The sequence below is a fragment of the Bufo bufo genome, chromosome 1, assembly GCF_905171765.1.
Source record: "Bufo bufo chromosome 1, aBufBuf1.1, whole genome shotgun sequence".
NCBI lineage: Eukaryota > Metazoa > Chordata > Amphibia > Anura > Bufonidae > Bufo > Bufo bufo.
In genome coordinates, this window is record NC_053389.1 from 839602184 (window position 1) to 839623301 (window position 21118).

At 47.4% G+C, this 21118-nt stretch overlaps 1 protein-coding gene across 1 annotated transcript in view; it reads left to right on the forward strand.

Moving 5' to 3' along the window:
• The first annotated feature begins 6227 nt into the window (after nt 1-6227).
• Nucleotides 6228-21118, forward strand: part of CHRNB1 (cholinergic receptor nicotinic beta 1 subunit) — a 35828-nt gene continuing 20937 nt past the window's right edge. Inside the window, exon 1 of the mRNA XM_040419527.1 lies at nt 6228-6240. Within this exon, the coding sequence (XP_040275461.1) occupies nt 6228-6240 (13 nt within the window). The remainder of the gene's footprint in view (nt 6241-21118) is intronic.

The window sequence follows — 21118 nt, forward strand, 5'->3', positions numbered from 1 at the left end:
AGAGACTCATCAACCGCGACCTCCCTTCCAGGTACATCGGCCTGTACAAATTTGGCCCCAAAGTGATCGATGACCGGCCTGATTTTGTACAGCCGGTCATAGGCAGGATCACCTCGGGGGGACATGCTGCATTATCTGCATAATGCAGGCATTTCCGGATAGTCTCAAACCGGGAGCCTGTCATGGCCATACTGTGGAGTGGGGTCTGGTAGAGGACGTCCCCACTCCAGTAATGCCTGACCCTAGGTTTCTTGACTAGGCCCATGTGCAGCACGAGGCCCCAAAACGTCCTCATCTCGGCTGCACAGACCGGAGTCCAGCCACCGGGCCTGGCCAAAAAGGAGCCCGGGTGTTGAGCAGTGAACTGTTGGGCGTACAGGTTCGTCTGCTCCACCATTAGATGTACAAAGTGGTCACTGAAAAAAAGACTAAAATAGTTGTATCCAGAGAAGCCCACTGTGGGAATCTGGATTCCTGGTTGGCCTACAAAATCAGGAATCACGGGCTCATAACGCTCTGGGGTATATCAGACAAGGTCACCGGCAGGGGGCTCCGGTGGACTTAACTGGTGGGCCAGAAAACTAGTACGAGCCCCAGAGCTTCTCGTACTTGTGTGGGCCACAGGGTCCCTAGCACGGCGGTCCCTTGGTCCGCCTGGCGGCTCATCATCATCTCTAGATGATGAGGAGGACGCGTATGACCAGAGGAAAGTAGGGTCCTCCTCGTCCTCATTGGGGCTCTCAGACTCGGAGGCAAGGAGGGCGTATGCCTCCTCGGCCGAGAACATCCGGCGGGCCATAGGGGAGTGCGTGCGTGTGTGTGTGTGTGCGTGCTCTCGTGCATGGAAAACTTTATTCAGTGTGCGTGTGTGTGTGGGACGGGTGTTCGCAAACTTACCCTAAACCTAAGAAAAAATAAAATAAAAATAAAATTAAAAGGCCAAAAAATGTGAAATAAGAAAAATAAAAAAAATTCTAACTTGCTGATCAGCGGTGGTGTGTGCGATGCGCTAACAGTGGCCGGACGCTAAGAGTGCCGGCCACAGTTTTTTCAACTAACCTTTCCCTGAATATCCCTGACCAACCTAACCTTTCCCTAAATACCTTTTTAGTGAAGGGGGTGCTGGGCACAGATGGGGGTGCTGGCTCTGGAGGTCCGGACACAAAAGGAGGAGGAGAGGAGCGCCGCAATAATTTGAAGGGCGCGCCCACCGCAGCCGACCAATCGGAGCCGATCCTGAGAGGTGATGTCACCATCACCTCTCAGGATCGCAGGATGGTGATTGGTGGTGTGATAATACACCACCAATCACCATCCTGTTCTGGGTTATCGGGTCCCCAGGACTTATTGTGAATGGTGGATTCAGTGCTATCCATATCTAATGATAGCAGTCGTTGTTATCCTTCCTGTGGTGATAATGAGATGACTGGTCTGTATGGACCACTGAGTGACGCCTGTTATTAGGCCTTGTGCAGGACTTGATCGTCTTGTCTTAGTGCAGGTAGTGACCTAGAAAGATAAATAATTAAAAATTATTTAAAAATATGTTTATATCACATTTTAATATTAAACAATAGAACATTTTTACAACAGACACAGTATAATCTGCCAGGGGGGATCGGTCACTGGTCACACAGGGTGGCGCCCCCTTTATTTTGAATTCTGCAGCAGGGTATATGTGGAGGTCATATCAATACTGGGTGGCACCTCCTTTTACTGCCATACAGGCTGTCACTCTGGCATGGTGGTGGTCATACAGAGGCTGGATATCCTGTGGTGGCGGTCATACAGATACTGGATATCCTCCCGTGGTAGTGGTCATACATAAGCTGGATATCCTGTGGTGGTGGTCATACAGATGCTGGATATCGTCCTGTGGTGGTGGTCATACAGATGCTGGATATCCTCCTGTGGTGGCGGTCATACAGAGGCTGGATATCCTCCTGTGGTGGTGGTCATACAGAGGCTGGATATCCTCCTGTGGTGGTGGTCATACAGAGGCTGGATATCCTCCTGTGATGGTGGCGGTCATACAGAGGCTGGATATCCTCCTGTGGTGGTGGCGGTCATACAGAGGCTGGATATCCTCCTGTGGTGGTGGCGGTCATACAGAGGCTGGATATCCTCCTGTGGTGGTGGCGGTCATACAGAGGCTGGATATCCTCCTGTGGTGGTGGCGGTCATACAGAGGCTGGATATCCTCCTGTGGTGGTGGCGGTCATACAGAGGCTGGATATCCTCCTGTGGTGGTGGCGGTCATACAGAGGCTGGATATCCTCCTGTGGTGGTGGCGGTCATACAGAGGCTGGATATCCTCCTGTGGTGGTGGCGGTCATACAGAGGCTGGATATCCTCCTGTGGTGGTGGTCATACAGAGGCTGGATATCCTCCTGTGGTGGTGGCGGTCATACAGAGGCTGGATATCCTCCTGTGGTGGTGGTCATACAGAGGCTGGATATCCTCCTGTGGTGGTGGCGGTCATACAGAGGCTGGATATCCTCCTGTGGTGGTGGCGGTCATACAGAGGCTGGATATCCTCCTGTGGTGGGAGGTCATACAGAGGCTGGATATTCTTTATGGAGGAGTAAGAGTCCTGACCATAGGAGATTACAATCTACACTACTCACAAAAAGTTTGGGATATTTGGTTTGTGTGTGAAATTTCCGGATGACCCTAAAATGCCCTCTAACCTTTACAGGAGAACCTAATGTGACCTTTGACCTTCTGAATGCACGTCTAACTGTTCAATGTTTCAGGACTTTTTGCACAACTTGCTGTTCTTTAACAAGGAGCTTAACAGCAAAATTCACAACAGGTGTTTGATCCATGAATCCCCCAATAACTTTCCTGTTCAATTAGAATTGGTATTAAACAGTCCTCCTCATCATGCTGCTCACATTCTAACATCATGAGACCAAGACCTCGCCATTGTTAGGCTTCAAGCAGGATGTTCTCAGATGTAAGCGGCCCCTGAGCTTATAGTGCCACAGAGTGTCATCAGCAGGTTGTATCAGAGATACAGAGACTGGAAGAGTCACAGAAAGGCAGAGAAGTGGCCACATCCCACAATAATTCTAGATGCAGCCCTGTCTGTGAAAGAGGACCGAGGGCTGGGTACACCATGCCGCACAGACAGCGGTTCTTTTACAACACTTGCGTTTACTGAACAGTTATAGTGAACAAGTAGCTGAGAGTATCTAAACGCACGCTAAGGATAATACTGCCTAACACTAACCCTGTACTTGCATAATTTTCCCCAATGTCCATATAGCAGCCTGGCTGCACCTGAATGTTCCTGAGCAAGCTTTATCGTTGGGGTGCACCCTAAGTATTGCGCAGTACTATTTCTAAATCAAAGAAGATGAAGTCTGTATCCTGCAGCTTTCATATATGTCCCAAAGTGTCACTGCAACAGTGCAATGTGATGTGACGCGGCGAAGCCGCACTTACAGTTCCTTGGATACTTAGGTGGACTCTTGGTGTTCTCTCCCGGAACCACTGGCCCACTCCCGAACTGGACCGTACAGTCACGTGATTCCCGGAGTCGTCGCTGCGAATATTCCCTTGGTGCTGATGCCAGACTCCACTGTGAGCCTCAAACCTGCATTTACAGTTCACTATCACCCTTCTGAGGGTCCTACTAAGCCCCTACATTAGCATTATTTGAACTTTGAAAGGTAAAACTGAATATAACTTTTCTATACTGAACAACTCCATTGTAACTTTATATGTACTTTGTCGCCATCTACTGGCAGAAGAGAGACATTACAGGAATAATAAAAATTACATTCAGCAGCATTAATGAACATTGCTTACACCCTTACATCTGAATTTCGCTCAGTAATAGAGGGAAATAAAGGGGGCGCACAATAGGGTAGTATGTTCGACAAAATGTATGTAATCAGCAATTAATGAGAATGAAAGCTAAAGATCGGCAAAACCCTATTGTAGGCTTTACCGAAAAAGACCTTTGGTTACCAGGTATGCAGCCGCAGGGGTAGCATCTTTGAAATGGGATGCCCAATACCACAAAGAGATGCTTACGGTGAGGAAGATTCTACTTCGGTGCAAAAACACTGGCGTGGACGGTCCATAAAGTATCAAATGATCTCCTTTATTTTCACAGATGAGCACATATACATGAAGTAACAACGCGTTTCGGGGAATCTAAGGTCCCCTTCATCAGGTTACAAGATCTATAGTGTAAACAGTATACATGTGGGTTTTAAACCCTAAAAAACTGCATCTGTGGGCTGTCCTATAGGGATGGGGCAGCCTTCAGGTGCTTCCTCATTAGCATAAATGTACAATATTATTTAAATGCATTTAGATTTAGCCCACATTATCGGTAGTCCTAAATAGGTTGTGAATACATAACCCTACTTTAAAACGAGGTGTATCTTAAATAAAAACATAAATGAAGGAAAGTGACACTGTGTGGTCACATGATCGCATTTATAGAGGTCACGTGACCAACTGTTGAACGCCGGAAGAGAAGAACATTGCATGCAAAGGCCTTGTGCCAGCGGGATGTAACGTCACGTGTCCCGTTCCTAGGATCTTGTAACCTGATGAAGGGGACCTTAGATTCCCCAAAACGCGTTGTTACTTCATGTATATGTGCTCATCTGTGAAAATAATATAATCATTTGATACTTTATGGACTGTTCACGCCAGGGTTTTTGCACCACATCCCACAATAATGACCGCTTTATTGTCACGTCCGACCATTGGAAACCGTTTACATCAGCGTGGTCTGCGTGGTAGACGACCTGCCAGGTACCTGACCACGCCACCAGGCACAGGTGTCATCATCTTGTATGGGCCAGGGAGGATCTCCGCTGGACGAGGGAACAGTGGCCTCAGTGCTGTTCACTGATGAAAGGCGATTCACGCTGAGCAGAAATAATGGCCGCCAACGATCGGCATCATCCACTGTTGTCACCAGACGAGCCTGTGGTGGTGGTGGTGTCACAGTGTGGGCAGGAGTGTCTAGTCCGTACAGAACTGCCCTACACTGTGTGAATGGTCCAGTGACAGCCCAGACTACCTGAAGAACATCCATGCTCCAGTCATGGTGCCTCTGCAGGAACAACACCGGCCTAATGTCATCTTCATGGAGGACAATGCTCCAGCTTATCGAGGTCACATCATTAGGGAACGGCTGAGTCGCAGTGTAGAGGCGCGTAACTCTGTACCCCAGAACCTTCAGAAATGCCTTATTGGAGTCAGGGGAGAGAAGAAAAACAGGGAGTTTAGAAACAATCGCCTGATGGGTCATATTAATCGCCCTGGTAGTGTCATCCCGCGCGTCTCTCAGAGGCCGGCCTGAGTCAGACGAGCCACCAGAATCTTGGAGAATAGTTTCAAGGGACAGGAGCTGAAGAGGGTTGTAGATTTGCAATGGGTGCCTCCCAGGGCCCTCTATCGCGTCCCAAGTGTAGGAAATGCAGAGTGGTGTAGTGTGGCCTAAATGTGTCTATATCTGTGTCATGGTGCTCCTACCTGGATACTGCTGGACCCCAGGCTTTGGCTCCGAAGCAAATAATAGGGGGAATAATTGAGGGATTGGAAAGAATAACTTGAGTCCAGACCTTGAGATGAAGCTGAATGGCAGCTTTACTTTGAATAAACATTTCTTCAAACAGTTTTCAGGCTTTGTCTTAGTTCCAGCAGGCTTTAGCATGAAACTGGCAGGCAAACTCAACTCTGCTATATCTTTCTCTCATTTTGCTGTACTGCCAAGCTGACTGGATAACTTGACTTCTTCTTTACACTGCACTTCACTTTGTAGTCGGACTTATCTTCAGCCAAGGAATAGGTTAGAATCCTGGCTGCTCCAACATGGAGTCTCAACCAGAACAAACCAGAACTGCCCACCTCCTTCTGGTAGCAAGCAGGACTGGCCCACTTCTGACCAAAGAGGGGGGACAATGGAATGGTGAGTTCCATTCCGTCTAAGGATAGATCTGCCATATTTGCTGCCACCTGCTGGTTAACCAGGTAAATTACATTTATAACAGTTACATAACAATATTATAGATGCACATTGTGGTGAACCTGGAACAGAATACATAGATGACATGGTGTTAGCCCGATAAAGACAGTAGCAGGGTGCAGGAGTGGTAACAGCACTCTGGGGTGTTACAGATTATATAATGGGTGATGGCAGGAAAGCTTCAGTTATCTGCCAGGGTCAGGTTAGGCGCTGACCTTGGGAACCCAAGATGCGAGGAACAGGTGAGTACCCAGGTTCCACGTAATGCCCTCGCTACAGTTCTGCTGCACTTATTACCAAATTCATAATAACGCCTGCAGCATTTAAAGTCCCCTTGGCCTTAAAAGGGCATTGTAGTATGCCTCTATGTCCGATCTGGTGGGCAAGGCCCTCACCATCTCCCAGAGTACGGTCCACAGAGGCCAGTGAAGAAGAATGGTATCTTGTGCCAACGAGGGGTGAAGGGCAGCTGCAAATATGGCAGGTGTACCCTGGCTGAGAAATGGCGTCTCAGCTACTGCTAGGTGGGATGACCACCGGAGAGACGGATCCGGTATTGCAATGCATTTGTGAGATGGATCCGCATCCCGATCTGTCTACAAATGGTATCCGTTTGCATACAGATTGACGGAATCCAACAACGCAAGTGTAAAAGTACCCTTATGTATCTTCCATGTTCCCTACCTTACCTGTGTTGATGTTTGGTGTGGGTTTATGTTCAGTGTGTGGTGTACGTCTTGTGGTTTCATATCTGGTCTTTTGGTGTTGTTCGTCCAGCATGTATGCAAGGTGTTTCCCTGTGTGTTGTGCCTCCACTGAGGGGGCTCCTGGGTTCCTCGAAGGGGGAACCGCATTGACCACCTGCCTGCGGAAGTGGACTCCAGAGTTTCCCAGAGGGGGAACCACTAGTCCGTAGTAGTGTTGAAGAGGGGAGGGTGTCTGGTTCACATGAAAAGGTCAGAAATTGATGGAAACACCACCGAAATGGTTCGGGAACACATGGGGGGGATGTCTGGATGCATCTTGGACTCCCAGGTCGCTGCAGGGAACGATGTTGTGCGAGTAGTACGCCACTTTTACAGACTGACAATAATACGCACCAAACCTTAGATAAAATCGATTTTAGAGGAAAAATTGTTAGGAAACATTCTTTCCTGTATATTTACTTGTATATAAAGTGTAAGTGCTGCCAAAAATTACAAGGAAGAGGCCTCCGATACAACCTGTATATCGCATAAAGGAGGGCCTCATTCACATTATGGTACAATGGTTCAGGTAGTGGAACTTCTACACTCATAAAGACTATGGACTAAGGGAAAGGGTTGCCAAACATCACAAGGAACCGGCGCTCCAATACACCCTTTATTACACATAAAGGAGGGCATCATACACACCTTTGAAAATTTATGATTGATGGCCTGCTGGTGACCCTCAAAAACATTATGGGCGAGGGCCTGCTGCAGATCTGACCCTCTAAAACATTAGGAGTGAGGGTCTGCTGCTGATCTGACCATCTAAAACATTATGGGTGAGGGTCTGCTGGTGACCCTCTAAAACATTATGGGTGAGGGTCTGCTGCTGATCTGACCCTCTAAAACATTAGGAGCGAGGGCCTGCTGCTGATCTGACCATCTAAAACAGGAGCGAGGGCAGCCTAATAAGCATGTTGATATGATGGAGGAGGAGGAGGACGACAACAGGAAGAATGAACCATATACCCTTTTTGTGGTGGAAGGGGTGCAGGGAATACAGTCTATTCAGTACATTATAAATAATACATGTAAAGAGCCTTTGTGCATCAGCTTTCCTCTGGTGGAGTCGAGAAGTCAATGGCAATCCAGGCCTTGTTCATTTTGATAAGAGTCAACATGTTAGCATTATCTGTTATAATGCCCCCAGCAGCACTAAATACCCGCTCAGATAAAACACTGGTGGCGGGCAGGCCAGTACCTCCAAGGCGTAGAGCGCCAGTTCGTGCCACGTGTCCACCTTGGACACCCAGTAGTTGTAAGACACAGAGGGATCACTGAGGACGCTGACACGGTCTGCTACGTACTCCTTCACCATCTTCCAAAACTTTTCCCTCCTTGCACCACTAGGCCGCGCATCAGGGTGAGGGTGCTGGCGGGGTATCATGAAACTGTCCCAGTCTTTGGAGAGTGTTGCCCTGCCTCTGTTGGAACTGCTGTGTGTTCCCCTCGTCTCCCCTCCTTGGTTGCCCAAGGAACTACGGACTCTGCCGCCAGCGTTGTCAGCTGGAAATTTTTGGAGCAATTTTTCAACAAGGACCTTCTGGTATTGCACCGTTTTGCTCGTCCTCTCCACCAGAGTAATTAGAGATGAGAAGTTCTCTTTGTAGTGGGGGTCGAGAAGGGTGAACAACCAGTAATCCGTGTTGTCTAAAATGCGTATAACGCGCGGGTCGTGGGAAAGGCACCTAACATGAAGTCAGCCATATGTGCCAGAGTCCCAACAGGCAAGACTTCGCTGTCCTCCTCAGGAGGATCACTCTTGATCTCCTCATCTTCTTCCTCCTCTTCTGCCCAACAGATGGAATAAACCTGCTATGGGTACTACCCTCTGTAGTGGAGGCAACCGTCTCCTGCTCCTCCTCATCATCATCCATTTCGCGCTGAGAAGACGGACGGAGGGTGGTCTGGCTATCACCCTGTGTAATGTCCTCCCCCATTTCCACCTCTTCCACATGCAAAGCGTCCTCCTACATTGTGAGCAGCGAGCGTTTGAGTAGACACAGAAGTGGGATGGTGACGCTGATAATAGCGTTATCGCCGCTCACCATCTGTGTTGATTCCTCAAAGTTTCTCAAAACCTCACAGAGGTCAGACATCCATGCCCACTCCTCGCTTGTGAAAAGCGGAAGCTGACTGGAAAGGCGACGACCATGTTGCAGCTCGTATTCCACTACTGCCCTCTGCTGCTCACAAAGCCTGGCCAACATGTGGAACGTGGCGTTCCAGAGCGTGCTCATGGCGCACAGCAGTTGGTGAGCTGGCAATTGCAAGCGCTGCTGCAGAGTTGCCAGAACGGCAGCAGCTGTCGATGACTTTCGGAAATGAGCACACACGCAGCGCACCTTCACCAGTAGCTCAGGCAAATTGGGGTAGGTTTTGAGAAACCGCTGAACCACTAGGTTGAACACATGGGCTAGACATGGGATGTGTGTGAGCTTGCCGAGCTCCAAAGCCGCCACCAAGTTACGGCCATTATCAGACACAACCATGCCTGGTTCTAGGTTGAGTGGCGAGAGCCACAGCTCAGTTTGGACTCTTATCCCCTGCCACAACTCTGCGGTGGTGTGCTGTTTGTCATCTAAGCAGATCAGCTTCAGCACGGCCTGGTGCCGCTTCCCCACTCCAGTGCTACACGGCTTTCAGCTACTGACCGATGGCTGACTGGTGCCGCAAGAGGAGGAGTAGGCGGAGGAGGAGAAGGGGGAGTTGCAGCCACTAATGTAGGTGGTGGCGGAAATCCTGATGGAAGTAAAGCCTGTCGGGTATATGAAGTGTGGCGAAACCAACCTCGCCACTGGGTTTTGAAGAGGCCTGTTTATCAGCCTCTTGCCTCAGGATTATGGCCCATACTAACTTTTAAACCCCTGAACCTATTCAAGTAAATTTTGGATAGGTTTGTCCCCAAGTTATACTGTTTAAATTGATGTAAGTTATATGTATGGCCAATGTAAACTCACAAAGTTGTAACAATTTATAATAAGTGTAACTTGTCGGCTTGGGAGGAATATGCTGGGTGTGTTTCTATTGTGCCATTGTCCCATTGTGTGTTTAAATGGTGATGTCTGTCCTGTTATATCCACATGTGTATTGGCGATTTCTCTTTGTCTTGAGAGATAATTGGATTACGCCTCGGGTGTCTCCAGGGCAGAGAGGAGGAAACCATGATGCATTGTGGGGATGTATTGTCTCTGTGTATCCTACAGTGCTGCATATCTGTCCTATGTCACAGTCTTCATTCTGGTCCCCTAGGGGCGTGTACACCAGATGGGCTTGGTGGTTTTATACCTCCCTGTGGGCGGACCTGTATTTGCAAACAACTGTAATAAAAACCAGGCTGGGTGTGCCAGCACCTCAGACCACTGCTTGACCCTCAACACGGAGCCTTGTCTCGTTATTGGGGGGATCCACTGTATGCTGTTAGAGACTGATTGCCAGGAGTGTAAGCTGATTCCTGTTCGTCTGCTAGCAGCTATTCGTGAGGTTCCAGTTCGGAGTGCTATTTTGTATCCAGTTCGGGAGTTTGGTGTTCTGCAGTAGCTGTGCCTGTCTCTCAGAAAGGGGCATATCGCCTAAACGGATTTTAACCCCTTGTCTGCTGAAACGGTCCATTACATTGGTGGCAAGCAGCGGGATCGTTCCTACAGCCAGAAGGACAGCTACAGGAGACACCATTTCTTTGGATTTTACAACTTAAGGGCAACGCATGTCTCAGTACAGCGACCCTAAAAGCACCAGGATGGAACCAGCAGTGGAGTACAGATACTCTGTGGAGGAATTTGACCGTATGATGTGGTTGCGGCTGAACTTCTTCGGACCCAATCCAGCTGAGAAATACGTGAAGTTCGTGAGGAGTCTAGTGTTCAAGACCCTACTATACCGGGCAGAAGGTGACGGTCAGCTGCCACGTTGGGTGGACCTCCATCGGAAATTACAGTTGCGGGACAGAGAGAGCTCAGTCTCCTCTCCCCAGCGGCAGAGTGTCCAGCAGGGAATCGGGAGCCCAGTCTCCATTCCCCAGCGGCAGTGTGAAGTGCAGGGAGAGGAGAGCAGCGTCCTCCCTCCCCAGCGGCAGGCTGAGTTACAGGGGGCAGAGGTAGTTGTTCCTGCCCCCCAGCAGCAGAGTCATATGCCGGGAAGGCAGTGTGAAGTGCAGGGAGAGGAGAGCAGCGTCCTCCCTCTCCAGCGGCAGGCTGAGTTACAGGGGGCAGAGGTAGTTGTTCCTGCCCCCCAGCAGCAGAGTGATATGCCGGGAAGGCAGTGTGAAATGCAGGGAGAGGAGAGCAGCGTCCTCCCTCCCCAGTGGCAGGCTGAGTTACAGGGGGCAGAGGTAGTTGTTCCTGCCCCCCAGCAGCAGAGTGATTTTTTGGGAATTGGGAGCCCAGTCTCCATTCCCCAGCGGCAGAGTGTCCAGCAGGGAATAGAGAGCCCAGTCTCCTTTCCCAAGCAGCAGGACACTGTATTGGGAGTGGAGACGGTCGGTCGCCCTCCCCAGCGGCTGGAAGTATGTATGGGAGAGGAGCTCGTTACCCCCTCTCCCCAGCGGCAGCTTAACACACCAGGGGGAGACAGTAACCCCCACAACAGTGCAGATGGGACCGTGGTCTCTGCACTTACAGCACAGGGGGTAGAGACAGTCGGTCTCCCCCTCCAACAACCAGACTCTAAGCCAGGGAGCAACACAGAGACCGGGAGTGCCAGCTTCCAACATAACCTTGGTGGACTCACTGGACAGAGACAGGCTACCAAATGCAACAGGTCCAGTATTGGGTTGTGGGTGGGCTGCCAGACTAACTCAGGTACCGACCGGCGTGAGGTCCGGTATCTGGTTAGTCTTCCCTGGGGGGGGGGGAGATGTGTGGCGAAACCAACCTCGCCACTGGGTTTTGGAGAGGCCTGTTTATCAGCCTCTTGCCTCAGGATTATGGCCCATACTAACTTTTAAACCCCTGAACCTATTCAAGTGAATTTTGGATAGGTTTGTCCCCAAGTTATACTGTTTAAATTGATGTAAGTTATATGTATGGCCAATGTAAACTCACAAAGTTGTAACAATTTATAATAAGTGTAACTTGTCAGCTTGGGAGGAATATGCTGGGTGTGTTTCTATTGTGCCATTGTCCCATTGTGTGTTTAAATGGTGATGTCTGTCCTATTGTCTGCACATGTGTATTGGTGATTTCTCTTTGTCTTGAGAGATAATTGGATTACGCCTCGGGTGTCTCCAGGGCAGAGAGGAGGAAACCATGATGCATTGTGGGGATGAATTGTCTCTGTGTATCCTACAGTGCTGCATATCTGTCCTATGTCACAGTCTTCATTCTGGTCCCCTAGGGGCGTGTACACCAGATGGGCTTGGTTGTTTTATACCTCCCTGTGGGCGGACCTGTATTTGCAAACAACTGTAATAAAAACCAGGCTGGGTGTGCCAGGACCTCAGACCACTGCTTGACCCTCAACACGGAGACTTGTCTCGTTATTGGGGGGATCCGCTGTATGCTGTTAGAGACTGATTGCCAGGAGTGTAAGCTGATTCCTGTTCGTCTGCTAGCAGCTATTCGTGAGGTTCCAGTTTGGAGTGCTACTTTGTATCCAGTTCGGGAGGTTGGTGTCCTGCAGTAGCTGGGCCTGTCTCTCAGAAAGGGGCATATCGCCTAAACGGATTTTAACCCCTTGTCTGCTGAAACGGTCCGTTACATGAAGCAAATGCTTTATATAAAGATTAAAAAAAATAACGGATCAAAAGAAAAATTATGCAAACGATATTGACCCGTGAGATGGACATAAACATCTCAGAAAGAGTTCGATCAAGAACCTGATTATTTTGTGCAATCAGTAAAACGGGGTACAAGCGTCTATGCAAGAATATAAATGGTTTATTATACAATAGTTTACAATACAATCAAAAATAAATCAACATCAATTTCAATAACATACAATGATATACAGTACCCAGAATTCACCACTATATGATGCCAACAAAACAATACCTAACCAACACAAGAATATTATGCAATACAGCTTTAAATTTGTGAGAGATATACAATCAATGGATTATGCGGAAAACTCAATCAAGAAGATGACAGATACGAGCCCTTGCTCCGCCCAAAATTGATGACCAAACTCAGATAATCGTAGTATTGCAACAAAACTTATAAATTATTGGCTTGATGTCAAACTAGGGAATACTAAGATTCCCAACAGAGAGTTTCTCCAATATTATCCCCTTTATTCAGTTATATGCATTGTAACTGAAATCAGAGACAATACTGATGTAGCTACTAACGTTACACATCCGCAAATGAGCGGGGATCTGACTAAGTATCAAGCCAATTAATTTAGATCAATACTACATAAAACAAAATATACATTACCCAAGGGTCAAGTGATGTGCAGAGTCTTGGGGTAGCCAGCTCTCAAGAGTTTTTCCCGATAATCCAAATGATTCTCCAGAGATCCATAATCCAAATGTTTCTTTGTTTTTGTTTTTTCTCTCTTTTTTTTTTCTCCTGGTAACTGGTTTCTTAACCCAAAACTTATCAGATGAACACACCCTCCGAGTTTGGAACTTTTCAATCATTGTTGGATGGGTGTGTGCATTGATAAGGATCATGACGTCATAATACTACCCAGAATGCACTTTTGCTACTGATGTAGTATTAACTGCTCATATCTAGGTGGCACTGTTGTCTAAGCAATAGGCATCATACCATTAAGGGTTAACTCATACATTCCTAATATTTTCACTACTACACCTCTGACGTCTGGAGGCCTTGTCTCAGGGCCGAGGGACAATCTTTGATATATGAATGTATACTTTGAGGAACATCTAGACAATTCTCACACTGTGGAATTCATGTTCAGATATGAAAAACAATGAAGCCTCAGAATCTGCAGGTGCGGTGTATCTTCTAACTTTCTAAATGTATAATATATTGTTACTATAACACTAGCTTTTGAACAGCACAGTAATCTTCTCATGGACTTACTTTGGCCTACATGAAAATCCATACAAAACAGTGAATATAAATCAACATTGCTCTTAAAGGCAATGAATACCCATTATAACTAAAATAAGTAGATATAACTGTTTACACTTATGAAAAAGCACAACAAGCCCGCAAACCTTGTCATCGGTATCACCTGTGCCATCCCAGGGTGCGACTCGCTCCTGGCCTCCACAAGCATCCCTATAGCGTTCTTGGCCAAAAGCACTTGTCCATGTGTCAGTCGTTAAGTGGACCTTCCCAATAACTGCGTTGGTCAGGGCACAGGTGATGTTACGGGACCCATGCTGGTGTAAGGCTGGGACGGCACAACGGGAAAAATATTGGCGGCAGGGGACAGAGTAACGCGGGACAGCTGTCGCCATCAGGCTGTGGAAAGCCTCAGTGTCCACCTTCTCCCTTTTGCCACCCCACTGCCTCTTCCAGCCTGTTGCGGTGCAGCAGATCCCTCCCCCTCTGTACTGCTTTCCTCGCTCGGCTTTCCACCTTCCCAGGGTGGGTCAGTGACTTCATTGTCCACCACCTCCTCTTCCACATCCTCTCTCTGGTCATCCTTCTGACTTGTTGATCTAACAAGAACCTCAGTTATTGACAACTGTGTCTCATCCTCTTCATCAACCTCTTGAGATACTAATTGCGGTTGACTTATAGGCAACTGTGTCTCATCATCCACCTCATTAAACACTAATTGCCGTTTCCCACCACCATCTTCTTCTGATTGTGGATGCTCGAGTTTGGGAATCAGTGCCCAAGATCTCCTCATGTCCCTCTTCAAGCGTGCTTGGCAAGAGGCCCAAATTAAGGAATGGCGATGAAAAGAGCTTTTCGGAATATCCGAGTGTGGGATCACTTGTTTGGCAAGACGCTCCATAGTGGGAGGAAGTAAGATCAAGGTGAGGATTCTGTTGACCAGACTCTTGGCTATTGAGACTGGACTTTGTGGAAGACAGGGTGGTGCTTAACCGACTGGAAGCATTATCTACTGTAATCCAACCCACCACCTGGTCGCACTGGTCTGACTTTGAGAGCGTTGTCCTGCGCCGCCCTGCAGACTGGGACATGAAGCTAGGTATCATGGATGATTGTTTTTCTTGTGCTCTGGCAGCAGGCCCAGTTTCACTGCGCCCAGGGCCACGGCCTCTGCGTGCACCATCAGCAGCACGGCCACTTCCCCGTCCCTTACTGCTCGCCTTGAGCATATTAAATGGTATATATGCTTGAAAGTCTGTCACACGTACAATAGGGCAGGTTTTGTAAGTGTATGTGCAAATAAAGTACACAGAATGTCACAGATATTTAGGATGCGCACACGTTATACAGGAGGTGTAGCGCAGGTAATGTCACTGCCACCAGCAGCCAAACAATTGCGCTGAATGTCACAGATAGATAGGATGCGCTAATGTAACACAACAGATGTAGCAGAGGTTGTGTCACTAACACCTTTCAACACTAAACCCTGCCTAAAAAAAAAAATCCTGTCCGAACACTATCTGTCCTTGACTAAGCTCTCCCTAAGACTGAGCAGAACACGTGTCATCGGGTGCTATATAGTATCCAATGACGCGTTCCAGCCAGCCAATCACTGTAATGCCAGTAACTAACATGGCCACGGCATTACAGTGAGTGCCAGTACTGCCCCGCACGTTTATTGGCTCGTGGATGAGCAGGTCGTCTCCTAGCCCTGACATTATTACCAGGGATCTCTAGGGTTAGTAGGGCCCGAGGTTCCGGGTATGAGCCCTCCCACCATTAGGGTTCTCTCAGACAGTTAGGAGGTCAGGGCAAGGATTTAGGGATGTGTTAGAAGGTGACCTGCTCCCTTTATTCCTGTTTCCAGGCCTAATGGCACATCCTGCCAACCTACATTGTACGGTGTGGAGTTTCCCCCCACTCCCCACCGTGACAAGGAGCTTACAATCTATAAGAGGAGGAGGAGTCCTGACCATAGGAGCTTACAATCTATAAGAGGAGGAGGAGGCCTGACCTCAGGAGCTTACAATCTATAAGAGGAGGAGGAGTCCTGACCATAGGAGCTTACAATCTATAAGAGGAGGAAGAGTCCTGACCATAGGAGCTTACAATCTATAAGAGGAGGAAGAGTCCTGACCATAGGAGCTTACAATCTATAAGAGGAGGAAGAGTCCTGACCATAGGAGCTTACAATCTATAAGAGGAGGAAGAGTCCTGACCATAGGAGCTTACAATCTATAAGAGGAGGAAGAGTCCTGACCATAGGAGCTTACAATCTATAAGAGGAGGAGGAGTCCTGACCATAGGAGCTTACAATCTATAAGAGGAGGAAGAGTCCTGACCATAGGAGCTTACAATCTATAAGAGGAGGAAGAGTCCTGACCATAGGAGCTTACAATCTATAAGAGGAGGAGGAATCCTGACCATAGGAGCTTACAATCTATAAGAGGAGGAGGAGTCCTGACCATAGGAGCATACAATCTATAAGAGGAGGAAGAGTCCTGACCATAGGAGCTTACAATCTATAAGAGGAGGAAGAGTCCTGACCATAGGAGCTTACAATCTATAAGAGACGGAAGAGTCCTGACCATAGGAGCTTACAATCTATAAGAGGATGGGGAGTCCTGACCATAGGAGCTTACAATCTTTAAGAGGAGGAAGAGTCCTGACCATAGGAGCTTACAATCTATAAGAGAAGGAGGATGAGTCCTGACCATAGGAGCTTACAATCTATAAGAGGAGGAGGAGTCCTGACCATAGGAGCTTACAATCTATAAGAGGAGGAAGAGTCCTGACCATAGGAGCTTACAATCTATAAGAGAAGGAGGAGGAGTCCTGCCCATAGGATCTTACAATCTATAATAGGCGGGGGAGGAAGAGTCCTGACCATAGGAGCTTACAATCTATAAGAGGAGGAGGAGTCCTGACCATAGGAGCTTAAAATCTATAAGAGGAGGAGGAGTCCTGACCATAGGAGCTTACAATCTATAAGAGAAGGAGGAGTCCTGACCATAGGAGCTTACAATCTATAAGAGGAGGAAGAGTCCTGACCATAGGAGCTTACAATCTATAAGAGAAGGAGGAGTCCTGACCATAGGAGCTTACAATCTATAAGAGGAGGAAGAGTCCTGACCATAGGAGCTTACAATCTATAAGAGAAGGAGGAGTCCTGACCATAGGAGCTTAAAATCTATAAGAGGAGGAGGAGTCCTGACCATAGGAGCTTACAATCTATAAGAGGAGGAGGAGTCCTGACCATAGGAGCTTACAATCTATAAGAGGAGGAAGAGTCCTGACCATAGGAGCTTACAATCTATAAGAGGAGGAGGAGTCCTGACCATAGGAGCTTACAATCTATAAGAGGAGGAGGAGTCCTGACCATAGGAGCTTACAATCTAAAAGAGGATGGGGAGTCCTGACCATAGGAGCTTACAATCTATAAGAGGAGGATGAAGAGTCCTGACCATAGGAGCTTACAATCTATATGAGGAGGAGTCCTGACCATAGGAGCTTACAATCTATAAGAGGAGGATGAAGAGTCCTGACCATAGGAGCTTACAATCTATAAGAGGAGGAAGAGTCCTGACCATAGGAGCTTACAATCTATAAGAGGAGGAGGAGGAGTCCTGACCATAGGAGCTTACAATCTATAAGAGGAGGAGGAGTCCTGACCATAGGAGCTTACAATCTATAAGAGGAGGAGGAGTCCTGACCATAGGAGCTTACAATCTATAAGAGGAGTCCTGACCATAGGAGCTTACAATCTATAAGAGGAGGAGGAGGAGTCCTGACCATAGGAGCTTACAATCTATAAGAGGAGGAGGAGTCCTGACCATAGGAGCTTACAATCTATAAGAGGAGGAGGAGTCCTGACCATAGGAGCTTACAATCTATAAGAGGAGGAAGAGTCCTGACCATAGGAGCTTACAATCTATAAGAGAAGGAGGAAGAGTCCTGACCATTGGAGCTTACAATCTATAAGAGGAGGATGAAGAATCCTGACCATAGGAGCTTACAATCTATAAGAGGAGGAGGAGTCCTGACCATAGGAGCTTACAATCTATAAGAGGAGGAGGAGTCCTGACCATAGGAGCTTACAATCTATAAGAGAAGGAGGAGTCCTGACCATAGGAGCTTACAATCTATAAGAGGAGGAGGAGTCCTGACCATAGGAGCTTACAATCTAAAAGAGGATGGGGAGTCCTGACCATAGGAGCTTACAATCTATAAGAGGAGGATGAAGAGTCCTGACCATAGGAGCTTACAATCTATATGAGGAGGAGTCCTGACCATAGGAGCTTACAATCTATAAGAGGAGGATGAAGAGTCCTGACCATAGGAGCTTACAATCTATAAGAGGAGGAAGAGTCCTGACCATAGGAGCTTACAATCTATAAGAGGAGGAGGAGTCCTGCCCATAGGAGCTTACAATCTATAAGAGGAGGAAGAGTCCTGACCATAGGAGCTTACAATCTATAAGAGGAGGAGGAGGAGTCCTGACCATAGGAGCTTACAATCTATAAGAGGAGGAGGAGTCCTGACCATAGGAGCTTACAATCTATAAGAGGAGGAGGAGTCCTGACCATAGGAGCTTACAATCTATAAGAGGAGTCCTGACCATAGGAGCTTACAATCTATAAGAGGAGGAGGAGGAGTCCTGACCATAGGAGCTTACAATCTATAAGAGGAGGAGGAGTCCTGACCATAGGAGCTTACAATCTATAAGAGGAGGAGGAGTCCTGACCATAGGAGCTTACAATCTATAAGAGGAGGAAGAGTCCTGACCATAGGAGCTTACAATCTATAAGAGGAGGAGGAGTCCTGATCATAGGAGCTTACAATCTATAAGAGGAGGAAGAGTCCTGACCATAGGAGCTTACAATCTATAAGAGGATGGGGAGTCCTGACCATAGGAGCTTACAATCTATAAGAGGAGGAAGAGTCCTGACCATAGGAGCTTACAATCTATAAGAGGAGGAGGAGTCCTGACCATATGAGCTTACAATCTATAAGAGAAGGAGGATGAGTACTGACCATAGGAGCTTACAATCTATAAGAGGAGGAGGAGTCCTGACCATAGGAGCTTACAATCTATAAGAGAAGGATGAAGAGTACTGACCATAGGAGCTTACAATCTATAAGAGGTGGAAGAGTCCTGACCATAGGAGCTTACAATCTATAAGAGGAGGAAGAGTCCTGACCATAGGAGCTTACAATCTATAAGAGGAGGAAGAGTCCTGACCATAGGAGCTTACAATCTATAAGAGGAGGAGGAGTCCTGACCATAGGAGTTTACAATCTATAAGAGGAGGAAGAGTCCTGACCATAGGAGCTTACAATCTATAAGAGGAGTCCTGACCATAGGAGCTTACAATCTATAAGAGGAGGAAGAGTCCTGACCATAGGAGCTTACAATCTATAAGAGGAGGAGGAGTCCTGACCATATGAGCTTACAATCTATAAGAGGAGGAAGAGTCCTGACCATAGGAGTTTACAATCTATAAGAGGAGGAAGAGTCCTGACCATAGGAGCTTACAATCTATAAGAGGAGGAGTCCTGACCATAGCAGTTTACAATCTATAAGAGGAGGAGGACTCCTGACCATAGGAGCTTACAATCTATAAGAGAAGGAAGAGTCCTGACCATAGGAGCTTACAATCTATAAGAGGAGGAGGAGTCCTGACCATAGGAGCTTACAATCTATAAGAGGAGGAGGATGAGTCCTGACCATAGGAGCTTACAATCTATAAGAGGAGGAAGAGTCCTGACCATAGGAGCTTACAATCTATAAGAGGAGGAGGAGTCCTGACCATAGGAGCTTACAATCTATAAGAGGAGGAAGAGTCCTGACCATAGGAGCTTACAATCTATAAGAGGAGGAGGAGTCCTGATCATAGGAGCTTACAATCTATAAGAGGAGTCCTGACGATAGGAGCTTACAATCTATAAGAGAAGGATGAAGAGTACTGACCATAGGAGCTTACAATCTATAAGAGGAGGAGGAGTCCTGACCATAGGAGCTTACAATCTATAAGAGGAGGAAGAGTCCTGACCATAGGAGCTTACAATCTATAAGAGGAGGAAGAGTCTGACCATAGGAGCTTACAATCTATAAGAGGAGGATGAGTCCTGACCATAGGAGCTTACAATCTATAAGAGGAGGAAGAGTCCTGACCATAGGAGCTTACAATCTATAAGAGGAGGAGGAGTCCTGACCATAGGAGCTTACAATCTATAAGAGGAGGAAGAGTCCTGACCATAGGAGCTTACAATCTATAAGAGGAGGAGGAGTCCTGATCATAGGAGCTTACAATCTATAAGAGGAGTCCTGACGATAGGAGCTTACAATCTATAAGAGAAGGATGAAGAGTACTGACCATAGGAGCTTACAATCTATAAGAGGAGGAGGAGTCCTGACCATAGGAGCTTACAATCTATAAGAGGAGGAAGAGTCCTGACCATAGGAGCTTACAATCTATAAGAGGAGGAAGAGTCTGACCATAGGAGCTTACAATCTATAAGAGGAGGAGGAGTCCTGATCATAGGAGCTTACAATCTATAAGAGGAGGAGGAGTCCTGACCATAGGAGCTTACAATCTATAAGAGAAGGATGAAGAGTACTGACCATAGGAGCTTACAATCTATAAGAGGTGGAAGAGTCCTGACCATAGGAGCTTACAATCTATAAGAGGAGGAAGAGTCCTGACCATAGGAGCTTACAATCTATAAGAGGAGGATGAAGAGTCCTGACCATAGGAGCTTACAATCTATAAGAGGAGGAGGAGGAGTCCTGACCATAGGAGCTTACAATCTATAAGAGGAGGAAGAGTCCTGACCATAGGAGCTTACAATCTATAAGAGGAGGAGGAGTCCTGACCATAGGAGCTTACAATCTATAAGAGGAGGAAGAGTCCTGACCATAGGAGCTTACAATCTATAAGAGGAGGAAGAGTCCTGACCATAGGAGCTTACAATCTATAAGAGGAGGAGGAATCCTGACCATAGGAGCTTACAATCTATAAGAGGAGGAGGAGTCCTGACCATAGGAGCTTACAATCTATAAGAGGAGGAAGAGTCCTGACCATAGGAGCTTACAATCTATAAGAGGAGGAAGAGTCCTGACCATAGGAGCTTACAATCTATAAGAGGAGGAAGAGTCCTGACCATAGGAGCTTACAATCTATAAGAGGAGGAGGAGTCCTGACCATAGGAGTTTACAATCTATAAGAGGAGGAAGAGTCCTGACCATAGGAGCTTACAATCTATAAGAGGAGGAGGATGAGTCCTGACCATAGGAGCTTACAATCTATGCTGAGGTCAGTTTCTGGGTGTTGCGGGTGGTCAGTCTTTGGTCGGGGGTGGCTGTGGGGTAAGGAGTCACTTCCAGTAGAGGG